The following is a 21,080-nucleotide window of genomic DNA, read 5'->3' on the forward strand; positions in this document are numbered from 1 at the left end:
CGAGCATTAACGGGAAAGTGGCCGTCCGCGCGGACGTCGGATTCGAGAAACTCGTTGTCCGCGGAGAATTTTTGGCCGTCGAGGACGGGCGGACGGGCTGTTTTTCGAGCCCTGAACTCAAACATTTCGTATTTTACTTTAGTTATCATAATCCCATTGTAAATGTTACAGATTTGGATATTTCTCCACTCGAAAATGATAAGTGAAAGATGCGATCAATTGCGAATTGTAAGCAATGTTAATAAAGTTTGTCTTAAAGAAACAATATGATTTCACTAAAAATCAATTTCTATCCCTTCCTATTTTTATTACGAGCGATTAATCCTCACTTCGGCCTGATCACGTTATTGGTCGAAGATGACATCACTGTTTGGGGGAATGGACATGCTGTGTACTGCATAGTAAATTGGCGACAGATCTTGATTTGGCTACAGATTTTAAATCTAGTTTTCAAACGCACTCTGTTTACACGTGGTATTAATGTTTCTTGCTTTATCTATAATGTTTTCTTGTTTTTATTTATTAATGTTTCTTGTTATTATTAATTATAAATCAGGTGATTTGCGAATATTGCGAAAAAATATTTAAACGAAATAAAAATTTATACGAATCATAAAGCTGACTTAAAAACTGGAAGTTTGAAATGAATTTACTTAACTAACATGTTGTTTAATTATGTTATTTGACTTTAAACTAAATTTACATGTTGTTTGATTATGAAGTTTTTAAAATTATTCATAACACAACTAAATAACGATGTATCAGTAAATTTGAGCTTATATTTATTTCAACTTCGTTACTTTATAACTGTAAAAGATAATTCTCAAGGAAAAGCAATAATAAAAACAACTTATTTGTAATATTGCTATACCATCTTATATTTGCAAAACATTCATTATTTTTGTTTATCATGTTTTTAGCTTTCATGAATTTCTATCAATTAAAACAAAAATATTGTCTGAAATAATGAAGAGGACATTTACCTATCTCTCCCACCCTAACGACGACATATAATATTACGTAAAAATTTACTAGGAGGAAATAAAATCCGAAGCACGTGTGAATGCAAAATTTGTCGCCAAAATCATGCAAACACTAGCCAATGGCCACCATCTCCCTTCCCCCAGTGATGTAATTTTCGACCAATAGCGTGATCCGGCCCAAGTGAGTATTAATCGCTCGTTTTTTATTTCCACATTGTTGTTGTTGTTACTTTACGTCGCACTAGAGCTGCACAATGGGCTATTGGCGACGGTCTGGGAAACATCCCGGAGGATGATCCGAAGACATGCCATCACAATTTTGATCCTCTGCGGAAGGGATGGCACCCCCGCTTCGGTAGCCCGACGACCTGCGCGCGAAGTCGAGCACTTTACGGTAGCACAGTTTAACGAGGACCAATACCGCACACCCTCGGTCCCTACGCAGACTGATCCAAGTGTCCACATTACGAAGTTTCACTTCTTCCGCGCGGAGGGACTTTACGCACTATTTTTTCAAAAAAATTACTTTGTTTTGGATCGAATTAAAAGCAACATTAAAACTATGAATTAAGTAATAATTTCTTGATGCTGATTAAACGAGTAAAGTAATAAAATTTATATTTATTAGGATCTCCTTATCGGACTCACTTGTCTTCAGCTATCCTGAAACTTCAGGAAGGAGGTCAGCTGCATGTCCTCAAAGAACGTTGGTGGAAAAGGAAGAGGCTTACTCAAAAGTGTGCTAAAGATGACGCCACTGGCTCGAGCTCAGCTTCAGAATTGGGGCTGGCGAACGTTGGTGGCGTCTTTTTGGTTCTTATATGCGGAGTCTCCGTTGGATGCATCATAGTTGTGTTCGAGTTTATATGGAAAGCCAGAAAAGTCGTCAGTGAAGAGAGGGTAAGATAAACGTCTGAATTTTCTCACTCGCTTCAAATAACTAATTTCATACGATCTGTGTTTTACAGTTTCTTTTGTGGTATTTTAGAAATTAGTACAACATTAAAATTAAAATATAAAATTATACTACCCAAGTCAAAATTCTCGATGGTCCCATCAAATCATTTTGATGGTTTTTTTTAGGTTTCAGTGCTATTCATGATGGTTAAACATCATTTGATGGTCACCATCATCCAACATTTTCCATAATGCGTTCATGGTTTTTGATATGCCAGCAAACTTCCATCATTCCATGGTGGAAAATGCTACTTATGATGGTTAATGATGGTTAACCATCTATGATGGTTAACCATCTATATCATATCAACTATACTATATCATATCAACTGTACTATAACCATCTATATCAATTATACTATGATGGTTAACCATCCAGGGAAGTTTGATTCTCATGGACTAACAATCCATGATAATCCGTGATGGTCAATGATGTTTCGAACTGTACTTTTTCATGATGGTTTAATGGAAATTCTTGTTGGTTCTCAGGTATATACCACACCAAAACAATTTGAGTTTTTTTATGTTGGCCTATCATAAATTAATCAGAATTCCTACATTGGGATGATGGTTGTTCATGATCGTTCCAACATTTGATTTCCGAGAAACTATATTGAAATTTCTGTTGGTTTAACATGAACAAGCCATCAAAACAAGTTACTATTCTTATCTTGAACCATCATAAATCAGTCCAAATTCCAACATTGGGGTGATAGTTACTTATGTTGGTTACCGTCAAAAAATATAATTGATTATGATGGAATTATTGATGGTTACCATCAAGATTATGTTGGTCCAACAATGGAAAACCATCAAAAAAATATTACTTGGGTTCACAAGGTGAGATGATATGAGATATTGAGAAGTACATTTAGAAAAATTTTAAATTTATTACAACAAATTAAAGCGAGATATCGTTTGTTTTACTATTTGGTTTCGGTGTTCTTGTTTTGGGAACAAATCCTTTTTTCAAAAAGATTAAGAGCTATTATAACTTAATTTTTTCATTCTCAGCATTGCATTTATTTTTCAAAATTAAGTCGTTCGTGTCATATTATTAACTGAGAAGTCGAACATATTAAAATGATACAGGGTCATTTTAATAAATAAATAATACAGGGTCATTATTTACTCATAATATTTTCTCATAATATTAAAATGAAATACATTTAGCTAAATACTTAATATTAATTAAATTTTACGATCATGTTTTGGTGGAAAAGTGGTAAGGAATTTTTAAAATGTTACCCACTGTAAAGACTTAGCCGTATACTTGAACTTCTGCGATTGAAATTAACCAAACTTGTAAATTCTGCATTCGTAATTAGAAATAAACACAATAAAAATTATCTATTAAACAATCATTTCTTATAAGTCACTAAAATAATAACTCCCTAGTGTTGGCCTCTCCTCATGACCCTACGCCAACTTTTACAGTTATTAAAAAAAAAATTATGTAAACAATACCTTTCATTGGCAATTTTTATATATTTTCTGGAGTTATCAAAAGATACTGCACAGGTCTCAAGAAGGAAAATAGCTTCTCATTGACACTAAAAATTAAGTGAAATCAGTGGAGAGCATACTTTTCACAACACGGTTCATATATTCCTATCGTAATTATCTTTATATCGATCATATCTTATTACATCTAAACACCAAAATAATTAAAAAATAATTAAAATTGTATTGTTTTATGATTTTAAATCTAATCTTCTCATTCGGTGACTTGGGTCTTCCCTTGCATTTATTTCGACTGAATCAAAAATATAGCAGGGGAAATATTTTGAAATTGTTTCGGATAAAAGTTAATACATTAATATTTTCCACGTCGTCAAATTGCAGTGGAATCAGCGTAGATATGAGGTAATAATAGGTAATTAATTCTACTAACTAGTGAAAATGCAAATCATCCTTTATCAAACATTTGGTATCAGTGTCTTCATTTGACTGTTTCCTAGTTCCATATTTTAATAAATCAGTATCGATTAAAATATTTGCATTTCAGGAGTCAATTTGTGCACAACTTTGCCGAGAATTCAAGTTTGCAATTTTCTGCGGAGGTTCTACGAAACCTATGAAGCGTGATGAAGATAACGCTGGTAATTCAACGCCGCACCAAGAAAATGGTCTACCTTTCATGCCCATGCCCGGATTCTCTTCTTCCAGTCCCTCTAAAGGATTTGCCTCCTGACATGAGGCCCCCCTGGTGCAGCCCTTAGTAAAGGATCCCGAGGGCTCCACGTACTATAGGTACGGCAGGGGGACAGGCTCTGATGTATAAACTATTATTTGATGGATCCACTGACTCTTTTGAAAACGGAGTTCTTAACGATGATGCTTCGACAAATGGTATTAATACTTCCAGTGACTAAGTACTCTTTAATTATAACTTACAACATACAACTTTTGAAATAACAATGGATACAAACCAATGCAGGGTATAACAAAACTAATGACCATAATTGTGAGAGGTGAACGGAAAACGAAACAATCACCGTACAATGTGGGGAAGTTAAATCAAAGATCGGTTTAATGTTTCATTTCTATAATGCGATTGTGGAGCGGGGTGAGTAGGCCGGGTCATTGCTTTTACCATCTGTTTTCTGATATAAATTATGATGTACAGATGCGTTAGAAGTAGTTTCAGATCATTATTGACCCAATAAAGAACCATTTCCACGTTAACGTGGAAATTCTTACCGAGCAAGTAAGACTGAGAGATCGTAACAAATAAAACGTAGCAGCAATATTAAGATGAAAAATTGCTTCTTAGGAGGTAAATTATAGTTATTATCTTAATAAGTTTATCTAGATCTGAAGTCAGAGGATGAGATTTTAACTCAACATTGAAATCGAATTCTCAGAAGCTCCTGGTTTCTTCAGGAAATAATTTATACCACTTTTTTACCACTTGTACGAACCGTGAAATTCTGCCCGAGCTAGCATGGTCCTTAAGGTATTAAATTTTATTCTTAAACCGTCTTCATTAACCCATAAGTGTAACTCTAGAGTGACGTTAGCAACAGAACATAACTTAAAGACCTTAATATTTTTTCCAGACGCTACTTTCATAAAGAAAAGCATTGACTATGTTTGGTCCTTCTTTTGGCGGCCCTGATCTGTTACGCCTAGATATTTCTTTTCCAGCGATGTCAAAAAAGGCTTAGATTACTCGATATACATCGAATAAACAAAGGATGCCACATGAGTTAACGTCATAGTTTCAGACGTGAATGACATACAAATAATCTGTGAAAATTCACATAGTACTCCCTGCAAGGTGAAACGTTTTCATAGTACTTTCCGAATGGTGAAATATTTTCACAGTAACGCATGGCATGACACGTTTACATAGTATCCTTCACACGGTAACATGTTTACATAGTACCTTCCGAATGGGGAAACATTTTCATAGCACACTCTGCATGTCGTAACGTGTTTATATTACCTTTCGCATAGTGAAACATTTTTTTGGTATATTCCGAAAGATGACACATTTACATAGTACTTTATAACGGGTTACGTTTGTTCAGTACCCTCCACCTCCAATTTAAAGCCAATATTGGATTATGATGGTTACATCTCAAACGAGGAATTGTTGTGAAGTTTTCAATAATAGAGAATCTTTGAGTTTATTTTTCACAGTGCAGTCTTCCTTTTGCATTCCGATCCCCATTGTACGGTGACAGTTGACATATTTTATAATCTCTGTCAGTTGTGGCCATTCGTTTTCTTTACACTGTGTATATTATTTAATTGAAAAGGAAGAATATGCTTAGAATATCCAATATTGGATATTGGTCAATAGTTACGCTCCGAGAGACTATGAAAATGGAATAAATACAGCAAACTTTGTTTAGAATTTTAAGATATGTTAACTAAGCGTTTTTGAATAGGATTCAATAATTTCTTTCTATTTGTCTCTATATTATACTTTGAAACCTTTATTACTAAAAAAATTCTTGGTTATTCACAAATCTTGATATTATTATTTAAATGTACTCATTATTTATAAATAAATTGTTTAAATATTTTATTACCTTACTCCGTAGAGTTATGTACATGGTATTATGCAATAAGAAGGCAGAAATACATTCTGTATAAACATACGAAACTTGATTTTAGACAAATACTTGTTCATTTTATATTATTTCAAAAGAAACTATAATTTTTTATGATAAACCATAAGCAATTCACCAATTTACAATAAATCAATAAAAATAGGTGTTTAAAAAATTTGATTGCCTTAAATTTGCTTGCAAAAAAGTGTAACTAAACCTAGTATAAAAAAATTGTTATGTGATAGACATAAAAAATCAGTGAAATAGAGCTGGGATAACTCTAGTTTAATAAAAGAAAATAGATTGGTTGTTTGATTAATTAATCTAACAAGTAAAACATTAAGACACATTTAAACTGCAAAAATTTAAAAATAACATTGCAAAATGCATTTACATGTATATATATCACATATATATACTTGGTATAAAAGATGTTTTGGCATTTATTTTGTCATAATGTAAGACGTTGATGATTTTAGAGTGATAATAAAAACAATTTCAATATTTCTGATTAGTTAGTAGCTTAACATTTAAATAAGACTGCATAAATAGTTTAAAATTACATAATACGTTGACTTTCAAATAGTAGATGAACGAGATATCATGATAATGAGAAGAACTAAATAATCCTTGGCTAATACTGGAAGATTAAAGTTTACCAAAATTATGCAAAAACAGTAGAGTAGATAAAATTAATAGTCTTAATAAATATATTTTTTAAAGAAATTTATTCTAATGTAACTCAAAACTACCTTTAAATATAGAAATAAAGTTAGAGTAATATTTAAAAATTAATATATTCTAGATATAATATTAAAAAAAATGTTTGACATACTATTGCAAAGATATTCCGAAAGAATTAATATACTAATTAACGTATAAAACAAACTTAGTTCCGTTTCATTGGGTATTGCTTAGATTGTAATATGAACATTTAATCAAAAATAATTAAATTTTTAATTTTTTGACAATATAAAAAAAGATTTTTTTCCTTTAGAAAATTAATTAAAAAATTGGATTTATTTATTGAATTTGAATGTAAAAAAAATAGTTCATATGTTGTAAATTTGACTTAACTACCATGTTTTTTTTCTCATTTGCAGAATAATATATGTAATTTTTACAATTAAATATTTTTCTTTACTGTTGTATTTCTAGTAAATGTTTATCCCAGTATTCCAGTTAAAAAAATGGTTATTATTCGCTTGTTCCAACTCATTAATGTTACTAATGAAAAAATATATTGTTTCAGTTACTAATGAAACAAAATTCGAATAATATGACTTTAAACTTTTTGACTATAACATCGCTAACACGCTTATGCTTTTTATTATGCTGTAATTTTTTCAAGCAGCAGAATTTAGAGTTTCCTCTAAAATTTATGACAAAATTTACAAACAAACTAACAAGTGATGTCATGAAGATCAGATAAGTTGTCATATATTAAAGTTTGTAACATCTTTTGAAAGTCGATTGGGGTTCGCCCTAGTAAAGAAAATTTGCCCGAGTCCATTATCGCAAAGCTCGCTGTTCAGAAAAAATATCACAGATTTTGCTGCTCCGGAAATATATTGTCAGAGAATTCACATCATTAGGAAATTTTCATCAAAATTTGCTTCAGTAAAGATGCTTTATAATTAGCTTTACTGTAATTGAACTACTCTAGTACAGTTTAGTTGATTCCCCGTCATTTCAAAATATGTCCCCTTTTTAGTTGCTGAGCTGAGCAATGGACATGAGGATGCATTTCCCTTTTCACCCTGTTTTGTGCAACATTACACTTTGTGTCATGCTTCCTCCAATTACATCACACAAATCAATTTTGTGTAATATACTTGGTATATGATATGGAAATTAACATGTACTTTTAACCCATTTTTGGGACTTCCAGGGTGTGTTTTTTTTAACTGAACAAATCAAGATGTGTTGAGATAATATTTCTTAAAAACTATTTTTAAGAAACTCGTTAAAATTTCATAATATTTGAGGCTTAAGGAAAAAGGTAATTTCATGATTCATTTAGAATTTCTGCTATTACTAAAATAAGCTTTGTACCATGCTCAATGCTTATCTTCAAAATCATTGTCAAAAAAGATGTAAAATTTCACACATTGGGATATGTAAATCAATATTTAAGAGTAGTAAAAAATACTATTAAAATCAAAAAGATGTGTACATTAGAATTCAAAAAAGAAATAAAGGAAGGGGGAAACTCTAAAAACTCACTATAAAATCACTTTTGAAATCTAAGGAATCACTATAGAGGAAGATGGGACTAAAAACATCACAACTTAATTGATTGAAGGAGGAAACAGGAAAAAGTTGAAAGACGTTTCTTGGAAACGCTCCCATATTTTCTATGTTCAACCATATTTCCTCTGTTCTTCCATCTTCCATTTCTTCCTTTGTTAATTTTTGAATTCTAGTGTATAATATACCAATGATATCAGTCTTAAAAGGATTCTGAAAATTCTATATAAGTGCGATGACTACAGAAATCATCCATGTATATTAATAATCAAGCTTATTATTATTTTTTAAAACTAGTCTATTGATAAAAAGAGTTTTTTTTTTAAAAAAAAACAATTCTTNTACGAGACACTTTAATTTTATGTTAAATATTTTTATTCGAACTTATTAACTATGACTGGAAAGTAGCTTTTCGTTCAATTAGTTTATCTTTATTAATTAATTTGCTTGAATTTAATTGCTGTATTAGTTATTGCAGTTGTTAGTTTAGTCATTGCGAATATTTAAAAAAATCGCAATATTTTGATCGTGTTTTTTTTTTAGGCATTTTGCGCTGTTGCTGTCAAGCATATAATAAGTTAGAACTGACAATGATAGGTTTTCTGATTTTTTGAAGTAGTTAGGGGGGTAATAGTTAAAACTAATCACCAAGCTAATTTTTGTTCAAATATACAGTAAAACGAAAGCACAACCTTCACCTAAAAAAATTAACAACTTCGTTACTATCGCGATAGTCACAAACAAAAGTATCAAGGGCTCATATCGTGCTTTCAAGATCGTATATCGTTAGATTTTGCAATTTCATTTATTCTTTTACATGCGACAAAAATGTTGGTGGAAATTCTTTTAGTAATTTTCCAATTAATTTCACCGTATTTAATAAAAATGTACAAATTATTGTAAATAATTTGCGACTTGTTAATGCATTAAATTTAATAAAAATATTAAATTAAATCACACTTATTGTATGATTAATGTATAAATAGTTTAAATATCATCATGCTTTTTACGGAATTTTTTAAATACTTTTATATCTAGATCCGTACTTTATTGATGTGGTAAAATATGTTCATAAGTGTCCATTTTAATTATTTAAAATTTATTCTTTATTAATTTTTAATAATTAGAAAATCCAAATGTAATCTAAATTGAAATTATCTTAATTTAAAAAAAAATAATATAATCAATCCAATTAATATAGTTTAAGATTATCTAGGATCTTTAGAAAAGTAGAAGTTTTTACGATACAATTAATCTATTTAACTCTTCTTGAGATTTAAAGGACTGGATGATTCAGTGTATCAAACTGATAAAAAATAACGGAGAGCGTCCAATCGAATTCCATTAACTGACAGTGATGATTTTTCAATGATCATCAAAAGTCATAGCTGAATACTGGATACATGAGTTTTCTTATTTTTATACATGGAACTTTGATGAAAATATGTAGCTCTGATAGATATATGATTGTCTATAATTAGTATTTTACCTGTGATTATATTTCAACTCGTATATATAAATATTATGTTTGAAATAAATTCGATAAGAAATGTTTGTCTTTTTCTTTTGCGACACACAGACTTGTAGTGTATCTACTACTACAAAAATACAATTCTAATACCTTAGTATATAACACATGTTAACTCGATTCTATGTTGGAGTACCTTTTCATAGAGGAAGGTTGACATTGTCGATATCTACTCTCCCCACATTGGTGACCCGGACGTGATGTGAACATGCCTACATTGACAGAAACGCCCACTTCGGTATGAACACTCCTATCTTGACAGTTACGCCTACTTCGATGGATGGTCCACATTTAACAGTTGACTTGCTACTTGTGACTGCGACATTATTCACCTCCTCGCACTGTTGCTACTCAGTCTCGTCTGGATCACACACAACGTCAGCCTGCATACACTCGATTGCTAATGGCAACACAGGAGCAGCCACTATCTCATTATCAGCACAAGTATGGTGATCTTAATACAGCTCTCCGGTCTTCTCTCAAAACTGCAATGAATCAACTAGTAGAATTCTATCATAGATATAATTCTGGTGGAGGAGTACTGTAGTGCTATCTACTAATACAAAAAGACAATTCTAATACCTTAGTATATAAGACATGTTAACTCGATTCTATGCTGGGGTACCCTTTCATAGATGAAGGTTGACATTGTCGATATCTACTCTCCCCACAGACTTTTTATTTTTGACACACATGGTAAAAAATGGATACTTAAATATCGCGAAACTTTCTTTGTTTTTGACGAAACCGTTTCCTGGTATATGCTACGAGCAAAAATTTCATCAAAGTGGCGATATAAATATGGTCACTTCTTTAAGTAAATGAATGTCGTCAAAATTAAAAAAAATATTTGGCCATTCTATTAAAAAAATATTCTCGTTGTGTTCTATCTAACTTTAAATAAACTGAAAACTATTACTTTTTAACTACTTCTTATTAATTAACTAAAAATCTAGCTTTTCTAATAACTACTTTACCTTAGGCACCATATAGGAAGCACAACGCAACAAGGACAGATTGATTAAAAAGATAAATTGCACCTATGCTTGAAGCGGGATTCGAATTCCGGATCTTGCTAGTAAAAGGTCAACTCCTTGCCCACCATGCAACCGGTCGGCGTAATTCGTTACTTGATTTTCGACCGTCTAATTTTCCTTGTTCAATCTCCCACAATGCACTACGATGGGGTTTCGTGTTGCTTTCGTCATATATTTGTTCGCGTTTCGTCTCAAATCACGTAATTTCGTAACGACATGATTCTCAAAATTAACGAAATACTGCTCAAGGATTGATGAATCATCAAAGGTGAAAGTTTTATTTCCGGGAGTGCATAACGCACAAATAAGTAAAAAGAAATCGAATTTTATAATTTTAAAAATGAATCAAAATGTATGTTCAAAAAAATGACATGAATATCGTAATTTTTTTACTATCATGAAACATATTTTGCGCCGCATATAAAAAAAATGAAATAAAATATAAATAATAAAATATAAATAATAAAATGAATGTACAAACGGAAGTCATACGAATCTGAGCTTAGATAATTAAAATTTACGTTGTTTAATATATAATAACGTTTTTACATACACAGAATTCATAACCTTTATCCCATGGCTTAGCATCCAGAGTACTATAAACGTACGCTCAATACTAACTGGCTGTCAATTTAATTATTGAGGTTAAAATTCTATTTGTTTAACTATATAAGGTGGAAACAGTAAAAAAAATAAGAATCTTTCTCACAGTTAACAGTTTGAATACGATTTTTCAATAGTTACTTGTCTGTTTTGGTGGAATATGATGAGAAAACAATTAAATTAATAGCTACTTGATCATTTTTTCGACTACTTTCTAACAGTGTGTATATAAATAATGTATTAATTCTGTTCTATTTTTATATTATTTAAAAACCGCAATTGTAGAACATAAAAAAGCCATTTGAGAAAATCGAACTTTATCTTCTTCAGCTTTTTATTCCTTTCATTCTTAAAACGTGGCTTACATACTTTTTTAAAGTGAAATATATGATTTTTGAGGTTTAAAGAAAGATTGCTTTCGAGAAAACTTTCTCGAAGGTTAAATTTTTCATCCCGTCCTTCAATTTCATACCTGAACGATACTTCGAAATACTTTCGGATTAGATAAGATTAGAATGAAATCAAGCTGAAGAAACTTTTCGATGGATTACCCAAAATTTGTTTTCAAAAAAGTTGATTGATTCTTACGGAAAATTCTGGACATTAGATTTTCAAAACATTCATTTCAATATTTTGACTTAGAACTTCATAAAAATTGCTTGCAATAGTTTTACAAAAAGTTGGATTTCAGTTGTAGCCTTTTTTTTAAAAACAAAATACCTATTCTTTAGATAGAATGCAAAATTACACAAGAGGTAATTTTTTCCTAGGTATTTCACAGAAAAATATTTATTAATAAAATACAATATTAATTGTCAAAGTACTCACTTTAAATTTTATAACTTAAATTTAAGAGGGCATTTATAAAAACAATTTTTATTGTTGCTATTTGAAGACCTTGTTATTCCTGAATGATATTTATTCAAATGTAGATTTCGATGTTTTTCTTCAGAAATTAAGGCAGACGGTCTGCGATTGTTCTTGTTTTCCAGTGGCGCCATCTATAGCCAAGAATTAGACTTCTTCACTACCCATACGTCACACTCGCTTATACGACGGACATATTCATAGTTCCATACGTTCCTCCACAGATCGTAATTTTGACCTGAACCAGAGAACGATCAATCTCCAATTCAGTACCCCCAGAATTGATTTGTTATGGGAGACTTTGTGACTAAGCAGATTTAACGTGCACCAGTCACCATTTACTACACGGGGAGCCTTCTACCCGTTCGATTCGAACTCCCGTTTATACCAACGTGAGACCAGAGCCCTGCCAACCACGCTATTCAGGGGCCCTGCAGATTTTGATATTCTTTCAAAATACGAGACACTTTATTAGTGGTCTTTTCAATACAAATGTAAACAAAATCAAAATTCGAGCTTTTTCGGTTACAAAGCTCAAAGCTGCTTATTACTGCTGATTGTGAGAGGCAATATTTTCAAGCAGATAAATTTGTTTTCATTAAAAGAAATAATGCTACTTTCTGAGCGCAGATCTGCTGCATTTCATAAGATATTAGTATTATTAATTAATTCTAGTGAGTTTAAAATAAAAATTTGCTTTAGTTATTTATAGATACATTGTTAAAAGAAAGGTGACATGATTGTTAGAGTGTAAAGGAACTCTCTCTCTCTCTTTTTCTTTCTTTTTTTTCCGACTGTCCTGATTCGACGTGTTACTTACTATTGTTCTTGTTGTAAGCAGCGCACCGTGTGCAACCGCGCATACGTAATATAGTTTTAGCAATCAGAGTAGCTAGATTAAGTTTATTTTGAAAAGTATAATTCAAAGCAGAGAACATTTTGAATATTTGTGAATACACAGTGAATATTTTGAGCCAAATGGTATTATACACCGGATACAGTAACTCAGAAATATGGGCGGTAATGAGCCTGCAGCGCTCCCTAGAGTAGAAAACACCATCCATTAAATTGGTTATTGTAATGTCGTTTATTAAGATGCAAGTGTTGGTCTCATCTAATATGTGCTAATTAATTCGTGTAGACAATATTTTAAGTTTTGAAATCAGACTCAAAAATGTACCTTATCTCAAACAATTTTTTTTTCTGTCGCGAACCTATACAGTGTATGCCTGTATGACCAAGGTCATTTTCCAGGTGGGCATTAGATAAAAAAAACTATACAGTGTGGTCCTTATAGTTTAGATAGAAGACTAATCGAAAATGTTGCATCCTAATTGTTTATTTTACGTTTTACATATTTTGCTATTCATCTGAAGCTAATTATTTGAATGAAGTATCTCAAACCATTTTATCTTTGTGTAACATTTCCCACCAGATTACCATATGTACTAATCTCAAACTATATAATATTTCATAGTAAGCTACAAATAAGAAAAGAATTTAAAGTGTTCAAATTTTACGCGTCCTTACTAAGTTATTGGGTCAAAAATTTAAAGATCACAATTATAACAGTATATCTCATGCATCTTTTAAGTAAGAATAAGTAGACTTAAAGTAAGAAAAAATCGATAATAAATTCGAGATTAAGTAGAAATACATTGAGATTTCACACTTATTTATTAAATAAACTAATAAAGATATTACCTTTTCGATTGCAATGAGAAGTTTTTTCTGTCCAGATTTAAAGTAAAAACAAATAAGAAATAAATTTTAAAAGTTTTAAGTCACACGAAATAAATTTGAATTGTAAGGTGTGCAATTTCTTACATCATTTTAAAGTATGTAATTTTACAGGGCAAAATACAAAGTATGAGTGAAATCGGTCAAATAGTTCCAGAGAAATCGAATTTCAAAAAAGTCATATCGCTAAAATTTGATTCCTCAGGAACATTTTAACCGATTTAGCTCGAATTTTGTATTTTACCATTTTAAATTACGTACTTTAAAATTATGTAAAAAAATTTTATACCTTACAATTAAAATATTTTTCGATTATTATTAAATGAAATATAAATAATAAATATTTTTAAAAAAATATTTTTTGCATGGAATTATCTTTGGGTAAACGAATTTTATAATTGTGTATAAAATCTTTCAATTCGTTTAAAAAAATAATTCCCGAGCTATAGAAAAATACGGAAAAATATCAAATTAACCTTAATAGATTTAAACTTTGGGATCCCTTGTAACCCTTGGATCCCTTGTTGTTGTTTGATAACTTTGGATAATGTAAATTTTTCTTTTTGCGTATTTCGTCTTAGCTCGAAATTTTTTTAAGCAAATTGAAAAATTTTACACATAATTATAAAATTCATTTATCCAAAGATAATCCCAGGCAAGAAATAAATTTTAATAAATATTTATGATTTATTATTTTATTTAATAGCCGAAATATTTTTGAATTGTAAGGCATTTTTCATTCTAAAGTATTGTATCTAATTTTATATGGCAAAATACAATACTTGAGAGAAATCTATCGAATAGTTTCCGAGAAATCAAATTTCAAATATACTTTTTTTTAAAAAGAAATTTGATTTCTCAGAAACTATTCAACCGATTTCACTCAAATTTTGTATTTTGCCATGTAAAATTAAGTACTTTAATATGATGTAAGAAATTTTAAACCTTACTGTTCAAAATTTTTTCGGCAATTGTTTAATAAAATATATTTATTAAGTAGAATTTATTATAATAAAATTTATTAATAAATATTTCCGGAATTTTTTTTCCTTGTTTTGCATCTATGAGTAAGCGAATTTTATAATTGCGTGCAAAAATCTTTCAATTTGCTTAAAAAGTTCATAAATTTTGTCAAAATACGCAAAAGGTAAAATTAACATTAAAGGGGTAAAATCTTTGGATCGCTCTTCTAACCTAACTATGGGGACCATATTTCCCACATTTTGGCTATCCTCTATATTTTGGAGGTCAGAAATCTGAACCAGTTGGAAAAAAAGGTATGTCAATTCTGAGAAAGAACGTTTGTTCGTTTTTTTTCGTAATTTAAAATATTGTCTGCGCTAATCAATTAGTAAATTCGATCCTAGAACGTGATTCAGTCCTAGAACGTGATGATCAAAAGTTAATCATTACTATCCATTTTTTTTCTCATTGCACATGAGTAAAGCGCGTGTTCACTAAGAATAGCTAACTTTCTGCCTCTCATGGATAGAAAAAGAAATTTCAAACATTAATGAGAAGGAATTAAAAAAGAGCCCCACTAAAATGAAGTCTATTCTATTAATAGCCAATATATTCAACATATTTATATATGACTTGAAATATACGATGCTGCATACTATTTACCAATTTCCTCAGAACAATAGCATAAATATTATCAGAGGTTTAAATAATAGCATCCTTTAAATCTGCCACCTACTGCAGCTGTCTGTCATATATACAACCCTAATGAGGATATCCTCTCACGTTTTCTTAGAAATTGAGATCAGAAACTTTATGACAGGCATTTTACTACCCAAAAACCATACTCGAAAAGATTTTGCAACGTAGATAGGGGTGTCATTCTGTTGAAAAATTCAACTTTGATCATCAATCATTTCTTCAACAGGCAATAAATGAGTTTCAATAATTTTTTGGTGTTAGGTAGCCTTCTTGTAAACTAGGGAAAAAGTCAAATTAAGTTTAACACTATAGCCAAAGCCTTCAAAACCATTAATAAACTTCCATCTTACTGTATAATGGAGAAGAAATTTCTATTTTTCTAATGTTATTGCAAAAGCACACATAATTGCGTGTTCCATCTAAAATGTCTTATTTTATATTCACCATTGATCGCGGTTTGTTTTCAATGCTCGCTGATAATTGTTTAATTTGATTGTATCGCAAATTGTTTTTTTTTACGATAAATAAAACGAAACAGTATATGAGGAAGAAAGATAAAAATCTATGAAGAAATTTTTTGACGGAACATGGAGAGGAAAACCACGAAAATCTCCCATGGATAAGCTGATGGCAAGGGGATTCTAAAGGAATTCTCATTGTCATTGGCAGGTGAGCCACGTCACTGGTAGGTGAGCGCTCTATCCTCTGAATCAATGCGGTAGCTTTATTTGTGTTGGACACATTGTAGAACTGGTCGGAGATCTACAGATTAAGTCCAATGTTAACTTTGAAAACAAAAGAAAGGAAGCTCAGCTTATCACGCCTTGTCTATTTCATGTCATGTACCAATGAAAGTGCATATATAATTATAATCATTTACTTTAATAAAAAAATCTTAAGGTTAGACAAAGTTTGTTGTTCACTCTACAAAAAAAAAAAATGCACAACATAATTTTCGTTTTGATAAGCAATAATGATATAATTTTCACTGTCTTTAAAACTTTTATTTTTAAAAAGACGGTGAAAATTATATCATTATTGCTTATTAACAACACTTTAAGTTTTTAAAAAGATATTTTTCTTTTCCCCACAACCATTATGCTAGAAATATACTCTTAAGAAATACATATTTTGCTTAACTAGGGATATCCTTGAGCAATTTAATTGTATCTTAACATATTTTTCAGAAATTATCTTAAACTGCCACGTTAAAAACAAAATCGAAAGTTTATTTACTTGGAAAAATAAATAAATAACTTTTCTTTAACCGTTTATTTTCTTTAACATTTTTTTTCTTCTTAAAGTGATATTTTTCTCTCACCCGTTACTCTTATGATGACAATTAAAAGAAAAAGCCTTTTATACCACAGTTGCTTTAAAGTATCTGAGAGATTTAACATGTTACCAAACCCATTAATTGTTAGATTCTTTGAGATAAAAGAAACGGAGAAAGTGAGCAGAAAGCTGGCATGCATTCTGAAATCAATAGATATGAGACAGTAGATTTGCTTTTGAGCAAAGCAACATGGCCCTTTCTGCGGGAATCCTTTGTTATCGGAAAAGACATTCGCTTTTATGGTGGGTGAAGGGGTTGAGAAACAGGATATAAGATAAAGGTTAGAGAATCAATATTCTCTCAGACATTGCGCAAAATATTGTAACTATTATTTTAAGGATCAAGAACGGTCGGTTTATGTGCGTATGTAAGATGGCAAAGGATGACATATAGGTTAATGAAGAGACACTTACAAAAAAGAATATTTTTTTATAATAAAAAGAATTTTTCTGATTAATTTATTACATTAAAATTTTTATATTTTCCTTAACAGTATGTGACTACAAACTATTTCTCTAATAGAAATTGAAATTCTTCATCTTAATGAAAAGAGAGAATTTCATCTTAAGCTCACTATATTAAAGAAATGGAAGTACCACAGCCGTGATTTTGAGTGTTCAACTTAATTTTACACTTTGTAACGCTGCGTTGTATTGTGATGTGCATACGTGCAATTACAAAGTGTGTTTAAAATTGTACCAGAAATATGATGAAATTATATTTATGATTCCGTTATTAAGTAGAGAATAATCAACTGTTAAGCTTACCATGTGGGTTGATTTATTGATCACTGAAATGCATCTAAAGGACTGAAATGTGACATGTTTAACTGATTTTGACTTAGCGTGAGAATTTTTCTGATTTGAAAATTGACGGTTTTCGCATTAAGTAAATCTTTTCAAAAATCAGACAGTAACTAACAGAAGAAAATATATATTTATTTAGTTAAAAAAATTGTGATGCCACAATTGGCATTACATATTTATTTTCTATCCTTTTAAAATAACTTTCATTACTTAAGCTTTCTTTATTAATAGAATTATACATTTAAAATAAATCAAAAACTTAATCTTTTAAAACGAACACGAATATAAAATATTTATTTCTCCTCTTCTAGATCAATGTAACGGATACTTTTTTTATTTAATTGCTAGGCAGACTTATTAATTCACTGTCGCCTCTTATCGAAAACAAAAATCTATTTATAACTTTTTAGTCTAAATTTCCAACGGCTAAATGTTTCGGTTGCATGGTCGTAATAATTCTCATAAATTTGTTGGCGACTCGTGATCGATAAGGTGTTCTTTTAAACCCATGTTGATATGCTAGTTGGCTTTGTTTTGGCTATGATATATTATGATAAATCGCCTACCCATACTTTCTACGTCCGTTGGGAATAATTATATTCACTTGTAATTCAAAATTTGTGGTGACTAGGAGTCCCCTTTGGGGCGCTCCTGTCCCAGTCATCCTAACGGTTTAAAAAAATATATGCAATCGTAACGAAATGCAAACAAACAAAAAAAACTTCTTGATGTGGAAGTTATATTTCCTTGATCCCTTCAAGGGATTTATTTTTGATAATTGGTAATTATTATGATGATTTGTATTGATGGCCATTCTCTATAATCTTCAAAAAATATTGCTTAATAAATTGGATTTTCATATTCACGATTCATATTAATTTGCTGGAGACTTTCATTTTGTTTCATCCATTTACTTTTGTTAACGGCCAATACGAACAATAATGAATTAAGATGAATTTCACTACACGAATATTGGCGGCTAAGGACGGAGGACCAAACCTCCCCCACAAAAATAATCAAGTTTTTAATAGGAACTTTTTTGGTGTCACGGCATTTATAAAAAATTCAGGCTCTGATGGGTTAATGGGCTATTTTTATTTATTTATTTAAGGCGATTTTTTTTTCAAAGTTCAAATTTGCTCAAAAATTACAGTAATTTTAATTTTAAGTGCTTCTTTTAACACATATTTTTTTCTCGATTTTTTGCATTGAAAAATTATTATTAATTTATTGCTATCGAAAAATATTTTTATCTCCCTTGAGATCTTTAAATAAACTCACACTTGACTTATGCAAAAAGTAACAAAAAAAATGGATGAATATGAAATGAAAAATAATAGATGATAAATAGAAAATGAAAAGTAGCAGATAAAGAATAGATGATCGTAATGAAAATGTTTTTACACACATTATTAATAAAATTATGCAATATTAATAGTATATTTTATTAATAAAATTAATTGTTTTTAAAAAAATATCGACTTTAAAAAAAAATACAACAAAACTGAATGAAACACAACCACGGGCTTAAGTTTAGAAACTATGAATACAATTTTATTTTTTATTGTGACAATTTATTTAACATCATATAACAATGAACCATGCAAAATAACTTTTGATATAACCATTTGTTACACCATTAATATACTTTTCTGTCTGTCTACTTACTATGCAAGCTCAAAACACAGAATTTTATCTTAAATCAGTCTTAAAGCATATTTTTTTTAAATAATTTTAGATAATCCAAAATTTCTGCCAATTGTCTGCAATTTACTGGGAAATGCCTCTGCGCCTATTGTTTATCACGCTTCCATAACATTAGGGCCAAGAATTTGATTCGAATCGAAGAAAAACGAATAACAAAAATGTTATTTTTCACCTGTGGTGTAAGAGAAGAGAAACGTTCCAAAACGTAAAAAGTGCTAATAGAGGAGAGAATTATTTTGGTGGGAGAGGTGTCTGTTACTTTAAATTAGAGAAAAGAAATTAAATTTAAAAAAAAAAAATTTAAATAGTTTTTTTTGAGAGATATTAAAAAGTCAAAAGTAAAAAGGATGTAAAAAAGTTACAAATTGCAAATAAAATGTCATTTTTAATGCTCTTATAAAATTTATTCCCTCAACCCCCTCCAAAAAATCTTTCTTTTTGTTACTACTGTTCATTTTTTGAATTCGCCACCTTTTTAGCCCCCAAGAAGAAGTTTAAAAGTTAAAATAATCCCTTTTCTTCATACCAAATCGAACTTCTGGCCATAGAATCTTGAAAAGTGAAAGCGTTTCCAGAAAATAATTAAATAGAGTGCCGTATCACGCATCGAATTTATTGAAATAATATTCTTTCTTCTCTACGTCTTTTACTTAATGTCTTTTATTTATATAACTACGTCTTTTATTTATTATTTGCTTAAGTATCTTATTGTAACCATGATATATTTTTGTTTTGTATGCCTGGCAACTTCGATGTATAATTAGTTTATGTTCTACATAGCTTCATGCCTGTCGTTGTGTTAAGTAAGAAATATTGAAAGAATTGAAATTTTTGCGAAAGAATCTTTGCGAAAGAATATAGAATGTATCTTTTAAGTGAATTAATGCTTGGCAGATTTGATTTACTTGAAATAGAGAATGGATGGAACAGTTTCAAACGCAACTAAATACCATGTTTCAGCAACCAATCAGGAATGAGCTACCGCCCCCCCCAAAGTAATTTGCAGGTTACTCTTATGTGCAGCAGATGTTATTGTTATTATAAATATTTACGATACTGAATTTTAGAAATGGTGGAAGCTGCTTTACATCAAAAGGTGTAAACAAACATCACTACGAAAAGAACTGTTCTTGTTGTTAAAGTAGCTGCCGCTATTTATGAAGTCAAATTACACACAAAAAAAAAATAGTGCGTTGAGTCCCTCCGAGCGGAAGAAATTAAACTTCGCAGCCTGCGACGTTAATTGTAGAAGAATCAGCAGTCGTAGAAACATCACTAGTTCTATTCAACTCTTTTTCCTGTTCCGCTCGCTTCCGTGCTCTGTAATCACGGTAATACTGCGCATTTTTCCCTCGTGGACCTCTTGAACCAGTGGAAGTGCTTGTGGTTGCCTCATCGTCTCGCCCTGGAAATTGTATTTGTATTAANTAAGAAAGAATATCAAGCATTTTTCTTTTTTAAATTTAATTAGCCACAATAAAGAAGGAACGTTGCAATGCTACGTGCTACATTAACGACGTCTCTAGAGTAACTGAATGAC

At 30.5% G+C, this 21,080-nt stretch overlaps 1 protein-coding gene across 1 annotated transcript in view; it reads left to right on the top strand.

Moving 5' to 3' along the window:
* LOC107444771 (glutamate receptor ionotropic, kainate 2-like) overlaps positions 1-6,998 on the top strand; it is a 106,944-nt gene extending 99,946 nt beyond the window's left edge. The window contains exons 15-16 of the mRNA XM_071186014.1: positions 1,612-1,883; positions 3,949-6,998. Coding sequence (XP_071042115.1) covers positions 1,612-1,883; positions 3,949-4,134 — 458 coding nt within the window. The 3' untranslated portion in view covers positions 4,135-6,998. The remainder of the gene's footprint in view (positions 1-1,611; positions 1,884-3,948) is intronic.
* Positions 6,999-21,080: the final 14,082 nt, after the last annotated feature.

The sequence above is a fragment of the Parasteatoda tepidariorum genome, chromosome 9 (genome assembly GCF_043381705.1).
Source record: "Parasteatoda tepidariorum isolate YZ-2023 chromosome 9, CAS_Ptep_4.0, whole genome shotgun sequence".
NCBI classification, from domain to species: domain Eukaryota; kingdom Metazoa; phylum Arthropoda; class Arachnida; order Araneae; family Theridiidae; genus Parasteatoda; species Parasteatoda tepidariorum.